The sequence below is a fragment of the Anoplolepis gracilipes genome, chromosome 7, assembly GCF_047496725.1.
Source record: "Anoplolepis gracilipes chromosome 7, ASM4749672v1, whole genome shotgun sequence".
Lineage (NCBI taxonomy): Eukaryota > Metazoa > Arthropoda > Insecta > Hymenoptera > Formicidae > Anoplolepis > Anoplolepis gracilipes.
The window spans coordinates 1,973,244-2,000,030 of record NC_132976.1 but is presented as its reverse complement, the minus strand read 5'-3'; the positions used below and the strand labels follow the sequence as shown (position 1 = coordinate 2,000,030).

The window sequence follows — 26,787 nt, the reverse complement described above, 5'->3', positions numbered from 1 at the left end:
GTATCACGAAAATTTTATTATATACAAAAATTCGTAAAAATAAAAATTTTAATTCTATAAGGCAAAGTTTTAATATCATAAATTAATTTAAAATTTTAAAAGGCTAAAAGTGCCTTGTGCAATAATTAAATCTCGAAATATATTAAATTTATAAACTCTTGACGTAGTTGACCTGTGTCCAGTTCCTCCTTAAATTCTTCTTCTCCCATCTTGCCGCGCTTGTGTCAAATGGTGTCAACGTCCTTGTGTATGCATCGCTTGCTCTTTTTCTAATATCATATCGTGCCGAAAGGGCAACTATAAATTGACAAAACGTATGTTTGTCAATAACACGTGACGTGTCATGCTGAAGTACAAACGGCACAAGTGAACTGTGTAAATTTATCGATGGCAGACGAGAGCGATACGTCGGACGAGAGCTTAGATGTGGAAAGTGACAAGTTCGATCCATTAAAGGCGTTATATTCGCCTAAAATGCGACTATTATCCTCGGCGCCGACCTATGACAATATTTCAAGATTCGAGGCCGTATTGAAGGGTATCAACGTGTCGACGAAAGTGTGTATCCCGCCACGTGCTCGCGATATGTCAATTTTTAACCTGCATCTACGAAAGTCAAAATCCAATAAAGGGATCGATCGAAATGTTAAACGTGTTAAATTATTTAAAAATCGTGAAATTATTCAGTGAATCATTAGAAATCGAAGTTAATATTTATAAAAATTGTAGAAGGATCTGTGCAATGCCAGCGTACAGTAATCTAACCTCACATAACCTAACGTAATGCGTCTTGTGGATACTAAGATTTATTAAAGCTAAAATGTAGAAACAAATTACTTCGAGTTTAGATTTATTAGTAGATTCTATCCACGAGAGCCGTGAATCATTCAACTAAATCTGTAACGTAAAACACCTAGAATGCACTCTAATCTCTCTCATTGAGAGAGGGATCCCAGAGTTAGTAGAAATTATATATAGAATTTCTTTGGAGATGACAGTATATCTTGTAAGATTTGTATAATTCAGAATATATGTAATTCGAAAAATGTGTGAAACGGAATATACATGAAAAATTAGCATCTGTGTAATCATGAAATCATTGAGTCGTGATGCGTGGAATAAAAAAAAAAAAATCTTGTGAAATTTTAATCATAAAACACGGAAAGATAATCAGCATCTTTTCGAGATTCCAGTGAGAATACAACGAACAAACTAGTAATTTTTGCAACTCGTATTTCCTTTTTTTTTTTTTTTATTTCAGAGTAGTAAATCGACCGTGCCGGGATCCTCGAGAGAGAGATTTTTACCGCGACAAGGTAAGGAAACTCCGAGAGATTGCGCAGTTTTCAATTTACATAGAGTTTTCGCACGTCTCGCGAGAGATGGCGATCGCGTGCAATTTTACAGCTAGCGTAGAGGGCTTCATTCATACAAGTTGCCGTAACGATATCGAATTTCAATACGCTGCCGCGGCATTAATAGGCGTATATCTCTCTCCTCTATTGACATTTCCTAATTGCTTTAATCAATCAATATAACGATTAATTTTGTAAAAAAATCTAGACACGATATTTCGTCCATTATCCAATTCTATTTTTATGTGAAAAATAGCAAAAAGTATTTGTAAATTACATATCTCCATTAAGGACAGAGTCTTATCGAAAAATTGGTTGTCATATAAAAAATCTTTACGAAAAATCGGATATACAGGGTGATTGAAAACAGCCTGATGTCCTTAAAATGAATTATTCTTGAGTGAATTTTAAGACGATTTTTCCTTTTACAAAATTTTATCCGAAGCTTAGTTTCTGTTGTAATTGAAAATAGTTAGCCATTTACGAGCCGGATACAACGGGCATGCAGGGACGGCGCAACATGTCATCAGACTAATGGCCTCCTTACGATCAATAATATTGTATAATATCGTATAGAATGCAATATTAATTCAATAAACTTTAAACGATAATATTGTGTAATAATAATTATTATTATTGTATAATATTAGCCGTGTAAAGGTGTCATTTGTTTCATGACACGTTGCGCCTTCCCTGCTTGCCCGTTGTACTCGGCTCGAAAGTAGCTAACTATTTTCAATTATAACTCAGAAACTAAGCTTGGGACAAAATTTTGTAAAAGGAAGAATTGTCTGAGAATTTGCTCAAGAATATGTCATTTTAAGGACATCGGGTTGTTTTCAATCAGCCTGTATAATCGCAGCCCTGATCTTGCGATCGAGAGACACTCGTAAGACCTCGGGGATGCGCGCGATCCCCCGAAGGTGTCGAAAACCAAATCTATCGTTCGTCGTCGATTCGCGGCTACCAATGGCAATGGCTTCGGCCGTACATCATCCGTCGGCTCTTACATATATTCCAGATACCGGCGTACACTTTATTTACGGCCTAACAAATACCACGAAGGTCGCCGCAACGGCGGCTACAGCGCGGCTGCATTAGTCGCGCGTGGAATTTGACCTCCGCGAAAGTGTGCGTCAACCGTTTCCTCGCGTGTGAGACCGAGACCGTCGTCGGCGCGTACAGAGGCTTCCCATTGTTTCCTCTCTTCCACGGCTGTCTTTTCTTCTCGCGTATACATACGTGATATCTGCAATGTCGCGCGAGTACTCTCGCGGCGGGAAAAAAAAAGAGAGAGAGAGAGAGAGAGAGAGAGAGAAACAGAGGAAGAGACCTTTCCCTTTCTCTCTCTTTCTCTCACAGCGAAGACGTTACGCAAAAACGTTACGAATTTTCCGAAAGCCTTCTCGCGACCTTGCGAATTCTAAGCGATGGCCGTTAAATTGCTCCTTCAAGGAACTGAGATTTCATTTATCTTGAGAAAAGATTTGAGCAAAATTCTTACGTCAGATATTTTTATACAATAAATTTTTTCAGTCAACTTTTCCCCTACTGAGGAATTTTATTATGTAATCACATTTAGGTCTAGATTTTTTTCCCTTTAATCCGTGTTTATTATTAAAATCGTTTCCTCGCATTTTTACATCTCGTTGAATAATTCAGTCGGTTAAATCTACGATTTTTTTTTTATATTTAATGCATCAGGAGAATAGAAAATCGCTATAGATTTTTAATGAAAAAAGCCAACTGCGCACAACCAGAAAATTTTGACCTTGTTTAGGAAATCGGAACGAGGAAATAGAAGGAAAAGAAGCCACAATTTATCGTTATCTGAACCCATGAACTTATCTTATAAGAGACTATATCATATAAGTATTATATATGAGCAAGTATATTTTTCTTTGAAGCAATAATTCTTTCTTTGAAGTCTCTTTACGTCCGTCAATAGCAATGTAAAGAGAATTTCGAAATAATATTAATTTATAAAACCCAGAACGTGATAAATATTCTCTTTATACTCTAGTTAAATAAAAAAAAAAGTTTAGAAAAAGTGTCGTAAAATTGTTTCTATGACGTTTCTATACGTCAAGATTCCTTGTGCGCATGACAAATCATTAAAGACACAAAATTGTCTTTAACTTAATCATTATTAAACATACGCTATATAAACATAAGTTACATTTTTAGAGATTCACTTTTTCGTATCTGCAATCTTCGGAAAGATACTAATGTGATAATTAGTCTAACAAATTGAAAAGTTTCATTTCCTTGGTGAAGTCTGACGATCATAAATATGCGATCTGCACGGCTGATATTCACACCAACGTAACATGCAATACGTATCTCGCGGAATAAAACGCCTTCCTTCGTCGTTAGAGTTCCGAGGAAGTCAGATTCCCGATCCCAGAAACGAAGATGGAAATTTAATCGATGCTTGAGATTATTGCACGGAAATGAGCGACGCGTATGCGTAGAGGATCGGGGGGGAGGGGCAGGGGGATGTTGGACAGCACACAAGTAGCGTCTTCTCACCCCGCTTGCGCCCCGGACTCTCGAACGCACACACCCAGGGGGGGGGGGGGCAAGTATATATCTATTGGCCGACGGCCAATTACACGAGGCAGCCGATAAATCACGGATCCCTGACCCAGTGCAGTTTTATATTTACCGACGACGTGGTGTGTGCGGAGAGGAGCACGGTCACGCCGATTGTCTCTCTTTCTCTTTCTCTTTGTCTCTCTTTTATTATTCTGCACCTCCGTTCGAATCGCGTGCCTCGCTTCTCTCGTCGGCTGCTCGTTTCCCTCCTTCTCTCGTTCGCGCAAAGAGAAGCAAAGGAAGCGAGTGACAGAGGGAGGGAGGGATGCCACCTCTCGAAGGGGTGGAGGAGAGGGATCGCTGCGGTGGTCATGCGATTGTGTGAGCGAGCGAGATGGGAGGTGGGCTGTGTATGTGTGCGCAGAGAAAAGAGGGGGCAATAATGTGTGTCTGTGTGTATGTGTGGGTGTGTGTGTGTACGTAGTGCGGCACTTGTTGCGCGCCCGGACGTCGACCTCTTGCGCTCAACTCGAGGCTCCGCGTCGCGGCGCGTCTAGGGATGCTCATGATAATACATCGATATACCGTCCGAATATTGATGCAACATTCTTTTGGCAATCGATAAACTTGCCTCCAAATCGGCTCAGATTCAGATTTTCAAAAGACGAGAAATTTACATATTAAAAAAAAAAACTCTCTCCGTAGCTCTATTATATATTTTATATATAAAATATATAATAGATTCTTTAAAATAGTTTGAAATTAATTCTTCAAAATTATACATAATAATTGTAAAATATATATATATATTTTTTTTGTTAGAAATCTTTGGAAATGAAATTTGAAATTTAAATAATTTAAAAGACACATATACATCTCTTTTTTTTTTTACAATACATGCAAACTCTCTGTTATAATCACATTTACACACGATTATCCCATCAGTAGCTTCAATCATCAAGTTTATTTTTTATTAATATTTCGCCGCGACTGCTTTTTTCTCCGATTAGCATAAGGAATGTTTAGCAGCTTGCAAAAAAAGTGTAAAACGATATCGACATTTGCAATATAACATACGTACATACATCAAAAGGCAAAAAAAAAAAAAAAAAAAAAAAAAGATCACACTTGAGCATCACTATGCGTCGCGCATCGGACTGGCTGGCTTCTTCTCTCTCCATCTCTCCCGAGAGAGAGAGAGAGAGAGAGAGAGAGAAAGAAAACTTGGCGCACCGCGGCGCAACCTCAAAAAGGTCGTTCGGCTTCCGGCGCTCCCGTTTACAACCGTCTCTAAATCCGTGCACGAGCGAGCGAGAGCGTCGCGACGCGACGCGTGTCTCGCGGGCGAACGTATTTCGGAGGTCGACGCTTCGTGATCGAGTCCCGGCCGCCGTCGAAAGTCGCGCGCAGCGTTATCGAAGCCGATCGCGAACGTGTCCAGAGAAAGACGAGAAGGGAAGAGGGTGGGAGGGGGGGGCAGAAAGGGGAGGCGGGAGAGAGAGAGAGAGAGAGAGAGAGAGAGAGAGAGAGAGCGAGCGAGCATCTCGAGAGCGCACTTGTTGCGCCCGGACATCGACCTCGCCGCCGCGGCGAGCCTCTCCGCGCCGGCTTCGGGGCCCTCGAACACGTTCCGCCGGAACCTAACCGCGATTTTTCCCAATTGCGGACACGCGCCGGCGAACGAGAACGCGGCGTGCGTGGCTAGAGGTGCCGCGATTCATCACGGCTACGCTATCGCGGTTAGATATCGCTAGATTCTTGTTAGGTTTATCCGTAGGTCTTGGCGTCGGCCCTATCTCGATATATCTCACGTATGTACCTGGGTAGGCGAAATATTCGGACGACGATATTTCGCGCCCGGAGTCGATGAAAAGTTTGTGAAATATATATAAAATCAGTATTTATTATCTTCTCGAGTACATGTATCTAGAGAGGATTTTTCTCTCCTCTCTCTCTATCTCTCTCGTATATCTGGATCGAACCTCTCGCGACCAAGTCTTCCCGACCTATCGTAACGTGACACACATATGATTGCGACACGAACGAAACGACGACGACGACGACGACGACGACGACGACGACGACGATGACGACGATGAGAAGAAAAAGGGGCTCCTCTCTCTAAGTATCTTGGTATATCCGGAAGCGAATTTCGCTCTCTAGCGGCAGACTCCGAGTCCGCCACACGTACACACGCACGCATGCACGCATGCACGCGCGTACTCTCGCTTATGGCACAAACACGACGCGAGGCAACGACGGCAGCCGTTCGCCCCGAGTAACGGAATACTCGTCGATATTTTCTCTCCGCGATTCTCTCGCGTGGCAATTGCGCAATATTCGCGCGACAACACACGGCGAGCGCATGCGTTTTTTTTCATCCCCCTTTTCTTCCCCCTTCGCTATACGCTCTTTTTTTCTTTTTTTTTCTTTTTTCACCAGTTCCTACTCCTATTTGTACATACGCTGCTCCGAGATAAAAAGACAACTCGTCTCGGCTCATCAAGCTTCGGGGGGTCCGCTTCGATCGCTTCCGGTTTCCCGCGCGCGCGATCGAGACTCCCGGAGAACCGGCGGCTTCCCGAGTCCCTGTCCCGCGCGCCACCCGGTACAGTGGACGATCCAATTTCTCGGCACCGTGTTCGTGTGCACCGCGTACCCGCCGTCACGCCGTACCTCGACCTATCCCAACGTAACAGATGACTATCGAGCACGAGTCCGAATCCAGCAGCAGGCGCGCTCTCGCCTTTTAAAATCTAGAATGTCACCACATTTTGTAGCCCCGTTTTAGCGGATTCGGTAAAAATGTCATAAGACTATTCAAACTATGATTAATCAAATCAATCTTTTTATTATGTTGAATCTTAAATTTAGAGAACGCTCTCTCGGATCTAAGGATTCACATTATTGCATTTTCTCTGTCGTTTCTTTATCGATACCATACATTATTTCTTTTTTTTTTTTTTTTTTTTTTTTCTTTTTCATCATAGTAATAGTTAATGCAGAATCTATTCTTATGAAAATATTTTGTTTTATGTCACCAAGTTAAGTTTCCATTACACTTTTAGGTCTGATAAAAATACGGCAGTAATGAAACTCGATGCTTCGGCAAAGGCAGGGAAGATCGTTAAGATTCGCGAAATGCTCGGCCAGCCAAGAAGAGATGATTCGGTCGAGATTATTCGCGGCACAATTCGCCGAGATTCGCGGGAAAAGGTTTCCGCTGAGCGTTCAAGTATCTTGCGATAATTGCAGTTTACCGGATCGCGTAAGGCCGAACTTAATAGGGGATCGATCGTAAAGCATGGGGGGGGAGGGAGGGGACGAGAGAAAATAAGCAAGATTACATGTCAATTAGGGCAGAGCATCCTCTGGATATCTGATCTGTTGATTTGCTTGTCGAAACGAAAATTCGGAGAACGCAATTTCCGATTTCACCCAACCCGGGCGGATCGATCGACATTGGAAATCTGGAATCGATAAACCCCGTGTAACGACCTCTCCCCCCGTTGCCTCTCACACGCGTCATCCGACCTTCCCGGGGTAAGAGTGATTTCTCCTTTCTTCGGTCGAGAAAGGCCAGGAAAGATTCGCTGCTGGAATCCCGACTAAACTTGCCTTCCTACAAACGCAACCTCCTTTCCTCGTATTTTATTATATTCGATTCATTTAGTTATTCCACGAATACGTGGAGAGTAAAAGCACAACTTAATCTATTTTTTTCTGAGATTTTAAATATAGTTGAAATGTATATCGTATATATGTGCAAATTTAAGTAGATCAATTTTTTATTTATTTATTTAGGATTAAAAAAAAATGTCAAGAGTCCATTTAACTCTACACTTACTTAAAAATAAAATATAGCCTGATAATGAAACTGTACAACCAACTCAATATTATAAAAAATCTGAAAATGTATATAAAAAAATCTTAAGATGTGCGTGTTTGTATGTGTACAAAAATGTTGATTAAAAATTCAAAGAATTAAACATTATTTTCTACTAGTAGGCTCTAAGATTTTTTAAAGTTACACTAAATAGATAACTTTCTAACACTTTAATATAAATATCGTACATTGAATTCGATTATATATTTTCCCCATTTTTTGTTGCTGTTTAAGGAAAATGCTAAAAATTCAAATTAATTTACATTATATTTTGCGCTACAGTTCTTTTACCTACCTTAAAATTATTCGAAACATATCGAATATTTGAAAGACATTGCTTTTTTCTCCTTTTTTTTTTCTTTCTTATATCTCAATCTGCCGTTTTGAGAGAGGAAAAAAGAAACGATCTCACCAAACTGTCGTAATCGTCTCCTCCCGAAAACAAGTTCCGAATAATCATGTGACTTTCCATTACTGTGAAGATTCGCGAGGAAAGAAACATTGCATGGACCAGAGAGAGAGAGAGAGAGAGAGAGAGAGAGAGAGAGAGAGAGAGAGAGAGAGAGAGAGAGAGAGAGAGAGAGAGAGAGAGAGAGAGAGAGAGAGAGAGAGAGAGAAAGAGAGAGAAGAGAAAGAGAACCAAAGGGCCTCGTCGCAAAAGTAACAGTACCTACGGCTAGTTCGCGTAAAGCAAAGTGCACGGCGAGGCAGCTAGCGCACTTTTCGCCGTGTTCAAGTATACACTGTGGCTTGAAAATCAAGTACTTTCCCCTCGATTAGAAACATCTCGAGAAATTTAATTCTTCCGCGACAATAATTTAATTGAATTTCACGTTTCTTCAACACAATACGCGTTCTACAACTTTATACATAAAGTGACACTTAGATTCGATTTCTGCAAAAAAAAAAAAAAAAAAAAAAAAAAAAAAAAAAAAAAAAAAATAAATAAAAGAATGACTTTTAAAACCAAGTTTCTTCCGAGAAATTAAAAATTTACTCAAGATCCTTTATTTTTTTTTTCGCAAAATTCTCAGACAGATTATCGTCGTCAGATATCTGCATTTTTTTTTTTTTACTACTTTGGCCTTTAACGTCTCGCGTTGCGGAATAGCGCGTGCTGGAACGCTACGTACGGGACACCCCGTATATTCGCGAGCGACGTATATACGCAACGGCGGAGCGCGCGACCGTGTGCGATCTCGCGGAAACGTGTGCGTGCGCCCGTGTATACGTGTATATACGCGGAGAGGTCTGGTGGCTGCTCGCCTGCCTGCCTGCCTGCCTGCCTGCCACGGCTCTCGGGTGCGCTGCCCGACAGGACATTGAACCCAGCGCGACTCAACCTGGGGATCATCCGCGGGTACAAGCCACGCCGCTGCTACTCTGCTTCGCGAACTCCCGTCCGTCCGTCCGTCCGTTCGACGGACCGCCCGCCAATCTTCCCGTGATATTTCGTTCGCCGCTTTCGTTCGACAGGAGAGAGAGAGAGAGAGAGAGAGAGAGGGGCCCCGACACTCGTCCTCCCCCGCTCCCCCGACGAGAGGGCCCAGCCCTCAGTACCCACCTGCGACCCGAGTTACTCTCCGGACCTAACCAGGCGGTCTTTGGACCCGAATTGCTCCTTCGCACGCATCGCTCGTCAACATTTTCGCAGGTGAATAACACGCGAGACACACGCTGTCATACAGAACATCTGTTCGCGAGGCCCTTTTTGCACGCGTCGCATACGCGACTAAGAGACGCGATGATCAAGAGGCCGGAAAATCTCGAGCGCGTTTGGTTGCCGACGAAGAGAGAGAATCTTTCCTCTAACGCGTGTTCGATAAATAAAAGAGAAAACAAGCCATGAGGAGTCACTGACGCACCATAGATCTTTCCACACGCAACTCGAGCATTTTTATAATACAACACTAGGCGATACATTTTGTAAATTATTTCAACATACTTTATCATTTACTAACTTCGTTTATGCGCTGAAGAGGATCAGAAAGATCTGATGGAAACGTTCGCCAGAATTGTTAACACGATATTATAACTTTAAGTTCAATAATTTTAATTTATAAATAGATGCGATGTTACTACAAAACTCAAAATCTGGTCCTATCCAAGTTACCTTTGTATATTCACATATCATTGCTCTAATGCCAAATATTTTATACTTATGCTTATTCTTATAATTTTATAGAGCCTTTACGTTACTAATTAAAAGAGAAAAGTTTGTACTTATATTGAATCAAAACATAATTGAATTCTCTTGTGTAATTGTCAAAGTTTGAACATTGAATAGCTTGGTTAATTTAATCTTTATAAAACTTCTTCCGAAATAAAGCAAACACTAAGACTCCAATTACATCTCTAAAACCGCTTCTTTACTTTTCATTTGTTATTTAGTCATTTATCATATAAAAAATCTAATAAACTATAGACGCAAATCTTTTCATCTTCTTTCAGACTAGTGAGAGCACTCTTTGCACTTGGCAAAGTTTTCCAGCGAAAAATAAGTCTTAATTTGACTAACGCTGCTTTAATCATAATATGGAGTTATTGTAAAAAATAATATTAAAATATCATTTTTAAGCCACTATTTATGTACTTTATTTAAATTCTTTACAAGTTTACACACACTATTTTAATTTTTAAATAATTTCAAGCAGAGCTTGAAAATTTTATTGAAATAGAATTTTATCTTGAAGCACTCTTGTTAATGTTTTATCGACATTTTGTATAAATATAACATTTAATATTGAAACGTCAATAAATATGATGAATCGAACAAATTATTTACCTCGTTTGTATCTGATGAGAGGATGAGGTTGTAATAATTAATGATAGTTGTTGACACAATTTCCAACTTGCCTAGTGTTTTAAAATCTTCGCGTTTCTGTAAACTTTTACAATAACTCGACTCAAATTGGATTTCGTCCGACTTGAAGGCGTATTGCAAACTGCGATTGCAAACTACGATTCGAATAAGGCTCGCCAAATCATGTATCATGGATATGATTGCGTAATTTGAATACCAATAACGATATGTTATTTCAAAGTTCAGATAACAATGTAAATCGGATGCAAACAGGAAGGATTATGTCCTTATACATTTCGTAAATCATTAATATCCAATATTAATTGCTGATGTAGTCGCGCGGTGACATTTCGCGAAGGTCATTTCATTTATTGTGAAAACGAACTCGTGCAAATTATAATAATATGATTTTGAAAGCGACAAACCTTCGTTTTCACTTGGAACAACCTTGCATTCGAAGGTCCACTTCTTTCAAAATCAATATCACGAGTGCAAAAGATCAATATCTTTATAATCGCACGTGAGAATCTGACCTCGCGATACTTTTCAACCCACGTTACAAACCATAATATTCGCGACATAAATATTATGTGCTTTTCAAATTGCAATATATTAAAAGATTTAATAAGTCAAATGATCAACGAAAACAATGTAATGTTGCTTTTTCCACTTAAAATAATATACGTATTATTTATGTTTTAATCAATGTTTTATAAATAATGATGAAATCGCTGCAATATTGAACATATTACAGCAAGCTTCACGATCTTTTAATTCTAGAAATTTTGTAAAATATTGAGAAAAATTGTTGCTAAACTTACGTTGTCTTATTTCTTAATAAGAACACAATCGAAGAAGTTAATTTAACAAATTTGAAAATAAATGAAATGCTATAAATCATTAAATATAAATTGTGTATCATATACGCGATACATCGATATATTTGTTATATTTGTAAAAGAAATAAAATAATTCCATTTTTTAAAATAAAAAACAAACAGATTTATATTATATTATATACGCGTTTCTCAGTCTGGATTTTATTTATTATCAGACTTTGATTTTTAAAACCATTTCTTCTTCTCGCGACCAATTTGAAATGTCGATATCTATAGACACATATTTTCACGTTGATAAACCGTTTTCGACGATTCGGCTGTAGAGACGGTGTAGCAAAAAACGCGATTATCGAACACCCTGTATATATACAAGCTAGTCCGAGCATCACGCCGTCTTAAGGGGTTAACGAACGTGCAGCAAGAGGTACGGAACACGGCGGACACCTACGTGGCTCACCCTACCCAGGGAAGGGGCGATAAAGTCACCGTTTCGCGTTCCTCCCCTCGCGGCCGCGCGCGGTTGCGATCCTAACGGTTTCCTGCACGCGGTTCACGCAAACGTGAACGTTCTCTGGGCGCTATCCTCTGCGGCGAAGGAAGATCGGAGGAGCGAAGGAGAACTCGCGTAAGAACGGAGGAAAAACGGCCGGAAGGTCGAAGGTAGACACGAATGCGCTTATTCTTCCATCTCTTTTTCTCTCTCTTATCTCTCGTATCTTCTTCCTCCTACCTCCCCGAGATAAGCTTGATTTATCTATTTACAGATGAAAGAAAGCATTCCCTCTTCATTTAGCAGTAAATTGCATTTCTTCCTGTCTTTAATAATAACAAGATGTCTTACAGTATATTTCGCAGAACGCGCTGCGCACGTACGCCCAGCTTCCGCTTCCTTTGTAAAGATTAATCGCGAAATATTCGCGTCTATTGTATCATGGATTATCTCGGATGAAATTGTTTTCTACAATTGCTATCTGATCAGGAAATAATCCCGGCTCGTGACACGATCGTTCGCAACTTAATTACTGAGCGAGCGTGAAACGCTCCGCTCTGCTCTGCATCGTCGATCCTCCTCGACCCTCCTCGACGGCGACGGGGCCGCAATTGGATCGCGGTGATAGTGAAAGTGCACGCGGAAAGGAACAAAGAAAGGTGGAAAAGAAGCGGAGCGAGCGGCCTTTAGGTGCTATGAAAGTTATCGGAGAAAGCCAATTGGCACCGTCGATCTCGCTCCGTGCATCGCTCCTGCTTGCTCTCGCGCGCGAATCCCGAGTGTCGCGGGCGCGCGCGCGCGTGCGCGTGCGCACACGGAGAAAATAAGTGCACTCGCCGCGCCGAGGCTTTTACGTAACTCTCCGCGCGGCGTCCCTCTTTCCGCGTGACGACGTCAGGACCGGCTCCACCGAGATCCCCAGATCCCCCGATTGTCAAATTGAGACAATGTTTTTGCATCAAGGGAATCCAAAATTATTGACGGAACATGAATTACAGATTTGGAAAAATCGATTTTTTGCCTACATCGATTGATATAAATCCCTCTTCACAATTCAAATACTTATAAAAACCACACGCAGGGGCTAATAATTTCATATAAAAATGAGAACAAATTAAAAGATGACGGTTACGTCGTAACAATATTTATTTAATATAAAAAGTACGGTATGTTTGTGCGAGAGATATAGCATCTGCGTTTGGAATAACATGACAGAATATTAGTAAACTTTTGGAAATGACTTTAGAAGAATAGTAAAAAAGATTTTCAATATCTGTAAAAAATTACTCTCGTGCATCTGTGAGTGTGTGAGATTGAAACGCAACTCTCACGTCAGACGTCATTTCTAAAAGTTTACAAATATTCCTTCGTGCAATTCCTAGCAGAAACATATCTTATTTTGTGTATATAAATTGTAAAACTTTTATATTAATATATTGTCATGTTAGGTGAAATTTTTGGTCGATAATATAGAACAGCTTTTGGATCCCCTTAAATGTATAGAGGGTTTCAAAGTTAAGCGATCAAACTTCGTCAGATTATATGAGTAAAAGTAAGATAAAAATGTTATATAAACGTAGGCCCGGAAATGCTTTATTAAAATGTTATAACTACAATATAACTCATAGTGTAGTATAATTGCTCGTTATTATTATATTTATTATATTAATATTATATAGGAAGAGTTGTAGGTAAGATATACGGTACTTCGCTTTATATTGCATCGAGTATTTTTAACTTTGATACTTTACTAGAAGTATCGATCGGTTTTCATGTATATTTGTATGTATAATATATTAATTATTAATAAATATATATGTGTGAGATATGTTGTGCTATTGATTAATTCATTACTATTGAAATTATTTTAATTATTACTAATGATATTATTTTAATATGAAATGAGTTCAACGAAAACAATATTCCAATATAATCGATTCTATCCATTTTATAACGAAGATATCAAACATGAATAGCTGCTAATTTACATTACGATGTAAGAGTAGATCGACAATGATTATTTGTTTGCCAATTGTTTGGCCTGTGAGATCACTAAATATTACACTGCTAGACTTTTACCTATGGAAAAAAAAATGATAGAAAAGTATAAAAGTCAATTCGTGACAGAAACTGATAGGATCAATGATTGAACTAAAGCAAGATAGATATGAAATTCATAGGATATTAAATTTCTATCTGTCAACGACGTCAATCTTGCATTAGAAACGACATTTTGAAAAGGAAAATTAAATAAACTTTGTTTTTCAATGTAACGTAATAATAAAACATTTCTGGACTTATGTTTATATAAAGTCTTTTCTTAGAATATACTGATGAAATTTGATTGTTTAACTTTAAACACGTTGTAAATGTGCCATGCTATTGAAAAAAAAAATTAGAAACTCAGAGCTAAAGCCTTCATAAAACTTGAAGTAGTGTTTTTCGTTTAATATCTCCAGAAAAGGATAATTATATGCAAAGATTTTATACTAAAAATAAACGAATTAAGCTTCAGAGATGTAAATAGATGTTGAACACGGTTCTTCGTTTAAATTGAAATGGATTTTATTTATAAAATGCTTATAATTCATATTCATCGGAAAGATAAATTTGCAACAAATGACGACTCGTTATAATTAATATTTTAAATTAGCATAAATAGAGCACGTGTATCAAGTATCTAATTATTAACATATGGATAAGGAAATCAGCAATAAAAATAAATAATACGATAAAAAATTGGAACAAAAAACTTGTTAGGTTAAACTATTGTTTTCGACACAAAGTTAAATTCTAATTACACCTGTCATCATTATGATCTCGTTGATTTACGTCAAAGAAACCGAGAAAGAAAAATTTCGAATCACTGCGTATAACTACATATATGGATGTACAACGGCGAGGTTAATGAAGCTCTCGTGGTAGCCGCGTAAAGTCTCTTCGTCATGGCAAAAAAAAAAAAAAAAAAAAAAAAAAAGGAAACAAGAACTGAAGAAGCAAACGACGCGAACGCGATGCTATCGGCTCTCCGCTCCTCGCGCGATGATTTGTCGAGCGAGTCCGCGAGACACGAGAGAGCCGCATAAATTCTTATTAGCGCGATGTTACAGCGGTTCATAAAAGTCCATCGTCGTAACGTGGCCGGCTCAAGAGCTTCGGCGCTATTCAAGCGTGATATAACTCATTGTATAGTACAGTTACTTCTTATAGTTATTATTATATTTATTAATAATATATAGGGAGAGTTGGGTAGGCAAGATGTAATGCACTTTGCTTTATATTGCATCGAGTACTTTTAACTTTGATACTTTACTGGAAGTATCGATCGGATTTCATATATATTTTTATGATATATATAATATTTTAATTATTAACAAACATATACATGTTATAAAAATATATGTGAGACATATTGCAGTATCGATTAATTTATTATTATTGCAGTTATTACTAATCATATTTTTTTTAATATCAAATGAGTTCAATGAAAGCAATATTCTAGTTTTAGGAGCGATTCCTTCCATTTTTATTACATGTAGGAACAATTGCAATTTGCAATTCATGATCAAATAATTAAATTTGGTATCATGAGATTTATTTTAAAATTCGAGGCCAACTTAACAAAAGAGACTCTCTCTCTTTTTTTTTATTTAATTTTGTTTTCTAAAATTTAGCGATAAGTTGTGAATTTTTAGTTATACATGTATATGCGCATACATATGTATGCAAAATTAAATAAATTAAAAAAAAAATTGATTGACTGTTTGCAGAATCAGTGTCCGGTAAAAGACATGACTGGAAGAATGTACTCTCAAAAATGCAAAAAACTATTGGTCCATTAGGAATGCTTCACGGATGCATGGAAGAGAGAATTCGGATTAGGGTAAGTCACATGAATTAATCTATCTTATAAATATCAATTCATATTTATAATCATGTGTAAACAAAAGTCAGATGATTTTTTAAAATGCAAATTTCCATATTTTTTTTTTATATATTTTTCAATAATTTTAGTTAAAGAGCAATTTTCTTTTCGTAAAAAAAAAAAAAAAAAAAATTCTTCAAAAAAATTATGTTTGTTATACTTGTAGTTATAATAATAATAATAATAATAATAATTTGAAAAACTAGTATTATTTTCGTTTTCCCAATTTGTTTTTCAATAAAAAAACGTACTATTTTTTAATAATGTCATTCCCAAAACATTTTTCGTCGCAATTTCTTAATGAAAAGTATTCCTTCCCTAATCCTTTACATCATTGTCGAGGACGAAAAAGCAATCCTAAAAACGGTCGCTCCCGCCACTTACCTTCCATCCCCTTCGACCCCTGGTATTGTGCGTGCAGGCATACAACACGGCTGACACACTTTCGCAGTCGAGTGACATACGCAAACCCTTCGCGGGGGTGTTGGAAGGGCGACGAGATCCTCCCTTCGCCAAGAGCCGCGACTCGACGGAGGAGGGAAAAGCCCTCGGGTCAACACTCGTAACCATGACGACCGGACCAGCGTTCTCGACGTCTCTACTTACGTGCCTGACATATCGTCGTCCGTGCGATAAACGATTTGACGCGAGACAATATCGCGGCCGCCAAAAAGGGTCGCACTGCTACACTCCTAACACTAACTCCTTAAAGCATACAAGTTGACTTTCTTAGGAGAGTAAAATTCGAAGTTCGAGTAAATTTTTTTCGAAAATTATTGACTCGTTGCATGTTATATACATCTTGCAAAATTCCAAAAGATTTTTAATTTCTGTGAGAAAAACTAATTGAAACTTCTCCGTATATATATGTATTTCGTTTCTCCGAGATAATTTCATACAATTTCTCTAAAATTAATACGTAATAATTTTACGATAATACTTCTTGAAAATTACGAATTACAGATATTCTTTTCAAGACGAAATAATTTTGGAACAGCTGACGCGCGCAGTCTAGAATCTAATCCTGTATTCGGAATACATTCAGAATCAACGTCTTCGAGATTGTACGATTCATCCGGAAGTGAAGGCGCATAACCGTGGAAAGTTGTAAAATCGCGGCCGTGTGATGCGCACACTGATAAATCATCATCATACTTATCTAATCGCGCCCGTGATGATTTCCCGCGGTGCTGAACGCTTAATGATTGCCGCCTCGCGTTAAGGCCGGTTAATAATAGGACAATGAGACGGCGTAATGGAAAATAAAAGTCAAATTGATTTAATTGGGCTCTCTTCCTGCGGAAGCGCCGCTCCGCATCGGATATCTTCAACGAGGAGAATGGAGTTTCCGATTAGTCTCCTTCCGCCAACGAAACCGAATCTAAATTAATCGCAATTATCAACTTTCGACGTCGACATTGTCATTTCTTGAAGATTCTTCTCGAATCGCCATCCTCGGCGATAGATCCTAATCTTTCGCGACCTTCGAACGCATCCGGAAAGAAGATTTTTATCTTAAGGCTTAGATCGATCACTCGGCCTTCGACTGTTCAAATTACCGAGGAAAGCATGCAATTGTTATTCTTTTTTTTTTAATCATTAAGTCATTTGAAATCATTTCATCACGGACAAGTAGAAATGTGTTGGGAAAATCACGACGATCGATTATGTTGATTAAACAATTGAATGAATTAACATGTCCTCGAGATTTATTATTATTCACTATGTTGTTCGCTACAAGCGCTAAGAAAAAAATAAATTTACATTTAACAACTTTATGCTTTTATATGACATAATATGGGATTATTTTTATTTCGGAAAGTAGATTTTCGCGTCAACAGTAAAGCCATTAAAGCGGATGCGATCGAAACGAATTTGTAGGATTATACGCGATTTCAGCAGAATCGCAAAAAATTTAAAATTTAATCGAGTCCATAGCCCTTAATAATTAAATCAATTTGACTTTTATTTTCCACTTCCGAAGTTTTCCGGTCGAATTGAATCCACTTCTTACATCGACGTTTCCTGAATCGCCCTCGATATCTCATTGTCACAATCTTTCGATCGCGACGAAATCCTTGGATCCACGGTCAAGAAAATCCTGACACATCAAGCGCGCAAAATTGCTATAGTTCCGAAACAATGACAAGTTCCAATCAATCTGTACTTTTTGTATGATTTATGATATCCATGATTGACGATCAGGTTGATGTTCTGAGAGATATTTCCATATGTCGATAATTTTTTACTAAATGTTTAGTGAACATATTTCAATGAAATAGAAAATACTAAACTACTTCAGATTAATTTACAATAACGAGTGGATGAACGAAAAAAAAAAAAAGAAAAAAAACAGAAACACGTGGAAGAGTTTATAAAACGCGAGTTCCATCGCCTTGGAACTTTTCTTGACGATGATCTTGAGGAGTTCTGAGATCGATTCCGGCTAATTCGCAGACGTCGACGGCATTCATTCAATGGCTCGCGATGACACATAGTCCGTGAGACTAGCAATTGGTTTTCATTACGACAAAGCCGACCGTACATATGTATGTTTACGAAAGGCATTGAAGGGAGGCCTTGCCTCGTCGTCGATCTGTACTTCCGCAAATCAAACCGCTATCTTGTCTCTTGGGTTATCTATGCGACGAGCAACGCGTTTACAACACGAGCCCTTAACAATAGGCACGATGTTTCATTATTACATTTATTGTCCACAATATTGTGTTAAATATTGCCAAACTGTATGGCTTCTCGATTCGAACGAACGCGATACAAAATCCGGAATTCTCTAATAAATTTTATTTGGACAGAGGAAACATCACAAATTAAATTCTTCGAATAGAACATAATGGAATAAATTGACGATACTAAATTAAAATTGCAAAAGATAGGAAATAGTATTAGTTGTACGGTTTTATGCAATTTACTGATAATATTAGTAAAATAACATTGTTAAAAGAGTAATTAATTATATTTATAATACATTATTTAAATTACATCATTAGTTAGTCATAAGGAAGTTTAATAAATGCATGACACGTTTCATATGGAAATATGTGAAAAAAAAAAAAAAAAAATCTGTCGACTCGCGTCCTATGACAGCTTGTATAAATACTTCGTCGAATTTCCGCAAAAAGCTGCAATAATAGTTGAAAAAAAAAAAAGCAATGTTATGTTTGCGCTCTTTTACGAATTTATTCACGTGACATACATGATTCATATAATCATATAATCATATATCACTGATCTCGATGATATTGATAGATTGAATTTGATGAGTCAGATAGAGACAATTTATCATACTAGGAATGTGGACAACGAATGCTTTTTGGTTTTTATTGCTTGTTAATAGGGTTTGCTTTATTCTTTGCTTATTTTCTTATCGTTTTGCATCTACTTTATTCCACTATTCTCTCGTTTCGGTATGATTATCGAAAGTGAAGAGAGAATGCCAATCGCACCGTCTCTTTTCTCGTAAGTATGCGGCTTTACCTGGAAGAAACGCGTTAAGACTCGGGAACTCGTCACGATCTAAAAGGAATAATCGTTCGTTTTTTTGTGCCGAAGGTCTACACCAGGAACGCGCGCGGCATAAGGGGACACATAGAGGCATACGTGGCCGCCTTCGACAAGCACTGGAACCTCGCGCTGGAGGACTGCTTCGAGGTCTGGTCCCGCAAAGTCAAGAGAAAAGCACCCGCTCTTGGTACGATCATTCTATTAAAGTTTCGAATAATCCATCAAGGAGTAAAATTATAATTCAAAAGTTGAATTACACGCAACGTGCTCTTACAGTCTTTAACATCACGTTGATACGCAGAAATCATTAATTAGAGATAATTTATCTATATAGAGTTTTTTTACAATATTATTCATTATGAAAATCATTCTATTTTTCCAATATTTTTGTCCCGATATAATGAAACATTTACCGTTAATGGATTAAGTCGAGAAACGTTATTACTCACAAAATCGATCATACATATATATATATATAAGCGACCCACATTTCCACGCTGCAGCTACAGATTCTTTGGCAAATTGAGAATTGATTATTCTTTATTAAATATATCGAAATATTGAAATATTTTGTTAATTACGAGCAATCGTTAATTTAAAAACTTTTATTAATTAAGGTATAGCAATATGCAAAATAAATAATAGCTTTCATATAGGTTCGAATGAATTCTTCAACAGAATTGTACATAATGAAGATTACATAATTATGTTTGATATTTATTAGAAACTAAACATGATATCAACTCGAGTTTCTGTGACTACTTATTATCTTACAATTATAACAGCTTAATACGACTTATCTAACTTTAATGGAAACAACTATAACCTAACCTTGTCACGTGTTTTATATTAATGATCATATTAATACAATGTCAAGTATGTTTTCTATTTCTATAATAATCTAGAATAATCTAAAAAAAAATTAATAATAGAAAAAACTAATGCTACTTGCTATACATATACTTAATCGCGAGCATGGAGGTTACATAAAGTTATAATCTTCACAATTATTACATAAAACATTTGTAGCGTTTGATTCGTTATTATTAAAGATAAATTATATTTTTTTAATCTAGATTTTTTTAAGGAAGAACAGACAGACAAAATAAAGCTTTCCTATATTTTTTTTTAGTTTATTCGAAACGCTGAATCCGTTTCCAAAGATTTTCGAACGAAGAAAAATCATGCAACAATATCATAAAAATTTTCGAAACGATATGAATATAATGATATGCCGCAAAACGATATTTTTATCCAAAAGAGATTTTATACGAGTATAATTACACGCCGTTAAAATTCATATAAACGCGGTCTCATTTACCGGCAATTTAGATTCCCGACGTTATTAATAATCGCCCTCGATATAGGTAAACGTGTAGAATGTAAATGCTATTGTGCAATTCATGGAAAAAAAATCGCAAGTGTTGGACTCGGAAAAGAGCCGACCGATCGATTATCCTTGCCTTCTCACATATGCTTGCGAGTTTTTGTCTTACAATATAATGCGATGATGCGTAGACGAGATATCAAGATACTAATCAAGTTGTATGATAAAAAGTGAAACTGTGAGCTCTATAACCTTCAACATTTCTGACGTCGTAGCGTAATTCGAAATGCGAACGAGACTACGAAAAAATTCATATGCTCATACGATGAAATTCGCACGCGTTTCGATGACAGATAATGATGCTGAAAAATTCCGCTTAGAAAATCTTTGACATGGTACTTTGTTAACTTATCGTGCAATTGATATATATACCTATATATAGTATATCGTTAAATATGAAAAAAAAAAATAATATTTGTTAGTATTAAACAAATTTTTATGATGTTTTTATAAATATTACAATAATTTCTTCATTTTAAAAACGCTTGAAATATTTATATATGTATAAAATTCATGCAAAATTTTGTCAAAATTAAATTTTATAGCTTGTTTCTTCTTTTTTAAGATAATTGAAAAATTTCTGTCGTACCTTTTTAACTTATCGTGCAATTGATATATATATATATATATATATATATATATATATATATATATATATATACCTATACATATATGATATATCGTTAAAATAAAAAAAATAATATTTGTTAGTATTAAACAAATTTTTATGATGTTTTTATAAATATTACAATAATTCCTTCATTTTAAAAATGCTTGAAATATTTATATTTGTACAAAATTTTGTCCAAAATAATTTTTTAGTTTGTTTCTTCCTTTTTAAGATAATCGAAAAATTTCTTTCTTACAAATAAATAAATATATGTATTGGAACGACTGACGACTTTTTGATGGTTGATAAAGATTACTTCTGGAAATTGTGTAATTTTTTTGTTTTTAATTGTGTTTGACAAATATGACGAATCTTTGACATCAATCTAGCATAAAGTTGTAATACGTAAAATATACATATGTGTGTTTGCATTTGAAGTGTGAGTTATATAGAATAAGTACACTGTCAATCATACATTTTTTTTATCCGATAATCTGCAGACAACAGAATTTGAAATTCACAAATTTATCTCTTACGTTAGTTCATCTAGTTTGTTTCACCATTCACCTGCCACCTGACATCGTCGATACAAAATTACGTAGACAATTTAACAGGGTTGTACTAATTGACGAAAGTCGCTTCAACTTTAAATTATAACTCAATACCTCACCGACGTTATTTTCTGTTTGTATTATTTGATTGGTCTCGAGTAATAGTCATTCTTATTAATACGCATATTGCAAATCAACAGTCATCCTTCTTTCATTTAAATGATTTTTATAAATTCGTGTGTAAGTCAAAAGCGCACGACGAAAAAACAAAACAGACATTATACTTTTTACATTTTTCCTGCTTTTGAGCCGCGAAAATATATATTATTTGCTTAGTTCGATATATATTTCGTTTTTAATTAAAATATGTTTTTATTGAAAAAGGGTAAGATGAATTTTTCGCTATCGGTCTGACCATGAATGACTTTTACTACTCGTACGCGACCTTCGGTTCGTTGGAATTACTTTCATTATTTTTTTTATACACGTGTGTATTATAACGAATCTTTGTGAAGAACCGCAAGACAGTCGTCTCGCAAGTCAGTCGACTTTCCGTCAGGTGATCGAATAACGATTATTCAATGTTATCAGTCCCTGGTCGAATCGTTACGTACAATTTGATCGAAAGCTCAGCATTTAAATTTGTCGTATAATCGCGCGATAAGTATTCCTTTCGCACGATTATTATACATTGATATCGCACAAGTGACATTCCATTCTGTTCCTTTCTATTTTTGTCTTGGACCTCGTTTACCACACTAATGATTAATCTTTTATCATTTAATAAATTATCATGCTTAAACTTATTTTTCTCGAAAGATATCGAAACAACACGATTCGAAGTAAATAAATCTCGTTATCGGCAAAGTGTAAATTATTTCCGGACTCTCCTAAAAAATATGATTTATCCAAAACTTTTATATAACATTTATAACATTATTTGTTTATAATGAACGTTTTTTTATAAGCTTTATACACTGAAAAAAGAAATAAAAGAGAGCTCTCTTCGCGAATACGTGTCCAGTGCGCAAAAGTTCAAGATTAAATATTTCTATTTGTTCGATCGGACGAGGGAATTTTTTTCCACGCCCCTCGGCCGCCCCGTGTTTTTACACAGGAGAATAACATTTTACTCATCGCGGCAAAACTGATTCACTTTTAATCCGTGAGATCTCACCATTCCTCTCGGTGCGCGCGAATCGATAGAGTTTAACGAACTCTGGAAGTGCGCGCGCGTGTGATCCGCTCTCGTCTTTATTTACACCGCGTGGCAAAAGGGCGGTAGCCGAGAGAGCGGAGAGCAGAAGAGAAGGAAGGGTCGTCGTATCGCGCGCGCGAAGGGGGATAATATATCCCACTAAGGTCGCCGCTTTGCGGCAGGAGCAAGGACCGACCTTGACTACATTATAGTGGTCGCCGCGCGAGCGTTCGATACGCGTCGAGGAGGAGAGTTCCCGCGCGGCGACGCGGTAACGGCAGGGCGGGGGGGGGGGACGGGTGCCCTCTCGCGCGCGCGCTTCCTCGCTCGTGTTTCTTCTCTCCTTCTTCTCTCCTCTTTCTCCGGCGCGTTTTCTCTTCTTCCCTGCCTTTGCCGACTTCTTCCGCACTGTCTCTCTTCTGTCGACTCCCACGCGACCATTCCCTTATGCTCCCCCGCGTTCCTTCCGGCCAAACAATTTTCCTTTTCCGTACTTTTTTTTTTTTTTTTTTTTTTTCCTCTCTTTGCCACGTGCCCAACCTTCGCCTCTCGTTTCCATTCATTCGCACCGGCCATGTCAAGCACGCGCTCTACGTCGAAGTACTATACGTATATTCGCTGACTTTTTAAATTATAGATAGGAAGAATGGGGAATTGATACTTTATTATAAGCAAAATGTCATCCGAGAGTATTTTTAATCTTTAATTTTCAAATATTTAAACTTTCAAACAAAAGTTTTGTATTTAACGAAAATGTATGATTTCGTTATTTATTAGCAATTTATTCGAGGAATATATTACATATAGGAAATGTTGTAGCTTCAATTAAATCAAAGAAATTCCAATGAAAATGCGCTGGATAAATTTTCTCTAAACTTCCTCAAAAATGTAGACTACTTCTCCGAAGAGTGAAATCAGAGCTTTTTTATAATTCTCTGGATTATATATCCCGCATATTTCTTATTATTTTTTTGGAAAAATCGCCAAGTGGCTATCACATCATTCAAAATCTGGCTATTTTCGTCAGACATATCGGTGTTTATTATCGTGTATACAGGTGCGTTTCTCGTCAATATACATGCGTGTCTCGAAAGTTCGAAAGGCTTCCCCCAACGATTTGATCGAACAATCGGGCGGTGGTTACGTCAACAAGAAAACACAACGTCTGGAGTCAATTTGACAAAAGTGCTTTAACGGAAATTTGAATACGCGCAATTACGCATCGATCTTGTTTATTGTTTATATGATATGTATGTATATGTATATTCGCAATACATGCGATTATAACAAGCTAGAGTCAATGATTGTTTTTTCGACGTTGAAACAAGATAAATAAACAGAATTAATCTCTTAAAACAACACATACGACGCATATAAGATAATAAAAAAATATAATATAAAAAAGATTTCCAAAAACATATATTTGCATTACACTTTGAATAAAAAAAATATGTTTGTACATATGTCTTCCTTTTAAATTATTTTAATAAAAATGAAGTCGCGACTCGTAGCAGAGCTATCGTAAAAATTGAGTATTATACGTAAGCTTCGATAATACTATAATATATGAGATATAATTATAAAAAACATTAAATTCAAAAGAAATATAAGAGAATTCTCTTTTAACCATATATTTTTATTTTACCTAACCATATCTTATTATTAAATGACGTTATAATTAAATAAACCGACACCATTTTTATAAATGTAAAGTTTTATATTTTTTTTTATAATTAGAGCTAAAATCTTTTTTCTAGTACCTGTTGGTTAATATATTTCTTCACTTACAATTTAAATAAACCTTGAAGGAGGTTAAACAGAAAGAAACAACGCGATGACGTATTGCGTGGCAACGCGAAGAAACACGTGGCAAAGGTCCTAAACTCTTTCCTCCGTCGTGTTTATGGCGATCTAAAAAAGCGACGCCACAGGCACCGCGCGTATACTTCCTCTCTCTCTCTCTCTCTCTCTCTCTCTCTCTCTCTCTCTCTCTCTCTCTTTTAGCGCGTCGAGTTCAGGGTTAGTTGGCCTACTGACGTACTTCGGGATGTATCGCGAAGGGTCGCGAGGTCGTTGATACGTAGTTGGGAGGGAGGAAGGGTGGAGAGACGGGCGACCTTGGAAAACAGCCTACAGGATCGATGTACACGTGTCCTATTGGCTCCTCGTGCCTGCCTTTCTGCCACCAGCCCCCTTCCGACCCCCATCGTGGCCCTTCCGTTTCCTCCGTCCCCCGCACCTTTCTCCCCCCTCCGCCTTGCTTATGGTTCCACGCACACTTCTGTGGACACGTGCTGGTATATAAACAATCTTTCCAGACTTTCTTCGTGACCCCAGTGACATTTTCTTTCCGTGCTGTTTCACGACATCAAATACGTACTTCCGACAACATTTAACTAGCTAATATCTGTCATATTCCGAATCTAAAACTTTTATCAGAAATTGCTTATGCAATGCATCTACAAACTCGGTATTCTGAAGCTGAAAGTTTCAAATATAAAATGAATAATAAAATAGATAATAAAAGTACGATATAAAAAGATGAATAATAAAATGAACCATAAAAATACGATAAAAAGAAAATTTATTATAAAATGCTGTGTAAACTTGTGATTAAAAATGTTTAATCTTATCAATATTAAATTTGTAATATTATTATAAATTTAATGTCAATTTTGGAGATCTTACTGCTCTGAAAATATGATTTTTATTAATATTTTCAAGATTTATAAAAAAAACTCTTGTAAAATGTCGACAGAAAATTGTGAACTCTGAACGACATATACATATGACACTGAACGAAATGATAAATATTTTTATCATTTCGTTCAGTGTCATATATATATATGTCATATAACAAACGATGAGACTTTGACAGATTGAAATGCCATTACAATGTTATCTTTCGAGCAAACTGACAAGTATTATTCGCATTTACGCGCACACTTGCATTTTGAATTTCTAAAGAATCGTTCCGTTAGTTAAAAGAAGGAATTATGCATCATGAAATACATATCGCGAGGACTCGACATTGCATTTTTGATTCAGGTGTTGATGCAGTCAAGGTAAAACCGGCAGAAAACAGTGTCCCTAAGACGATAATAAGGAAGGAGGGAAAGATGGAGACCTTGGAGAGACACGTGCCACAGATGCTACTGAGGGGAGAACAAGTCGCTATAATCATCAAAATCAATTGACTATTGCCTTAAGAGCCGTCTCAAACACGTGCACCCAATTGTACAGCCAATACAACGATAGTTTTTCTGTAATCTATCATCCGTTATTTATTCCTTTAACGAACTAGTTAAAGTTTATGAATACCATATAATGAGTGTTTCACGGAAAAAAAATTCATTCGTGCATGAAAGCCTCCGAGATTGTACAATGATTTTCTTATCTCGAAGTATAATAATTAATTAAATAGCAAAACGTCAGTATCATCTGGTTATGCAGTTGCATTGTAATCTGCATAACCGGAATTTTCATTCGAGCGATCCATTTTACATCCTCTTCGCTTTCTCTTTTAACACGATATATTTGTATGTTTTGAATAAAAAAATTGTTAATTAAAAAAATAATATATAATATTTCTATTTCCCACGCGCACTCTGTTTCTTCCCACTAGAATAATTTTTCTGCGACACCCATGTACAGAGACACATTTGTAAGTATTACACTATTAC

General features: G+C 36.9%; 2 protein-coding genes across 6 annotated transcripts in view; one reads left to right on the top strand and one right to left on the bottom strand.

Annotated features, from left to right (window-relative positions):
- The window catches only part of Eip74ef (Ecdysone-induced protein E74), a 188,081-nt gene that overhangs the window by 126,088 nt on the left and 35,206 nt on the right, over window positions 1-26,787 (bottom strand). Inside the window, exon 1 of one of the 5 annotated variants that reach the window (XM_072896088.1) lies at window positions 10,565-10,698. The exons of the other annotated variants lie outside the window; for them this stretch is intronic. The gene's annotated coding sequence lies outside the window, so the exon portion shown is untranslated. Of the gene's footprint in view, window positions 1-10,564; window positions 10,699-26,787 lie in introns of those variants that run through there. 5 annotated transcript variants of the gene reach the window in all.
- Window positions 221-26,787, top strand: Lsm11 (U6 snRNA-associated Sm-like protein LSm11). The gene is made up of 5 exons (XM_072896092.1): window positions 221-558; window positions 1,262-1,316; window positions 15,682-15,794; window positions 19,407-19,545; window positions 26,153-26,787. The coding sequence occupies exons 1-5, from the start codon at window positions 388-390 to the stop codon at window positions 26,299-26,301; spliced, it is 627 nt and encodes a 208-aa protein (XP_072752193.1). The 5' UTR covers window positions 221-387; the 3' UTR covers window positions 26,302-26,787.

Bases quoted from the DNA above. Each gene is read 5' to 3' on its own strand.
- Lsm11 (XM_072896092.1), top strand. From the start codon at position 388: ATGGCAGACGAGAGCGATACGTCGGACGAGAGCTTAGATGTGGAAAGT. The intron at 1,317-15,681 runs GTAAGGAAACTC...GACTGTTTGCAG, and splicing joins GAGATTTTTACCGCGACAAG to AATCAGTGTCCGGTAAAAGA. The intron at 15,795-19,406 runs GTAAGTCACATG...TTTGTGCCGAAG, and splicing joins AAGAGAGAATTCGGATTAGG to GTCTACACCAGGAACGCGCG.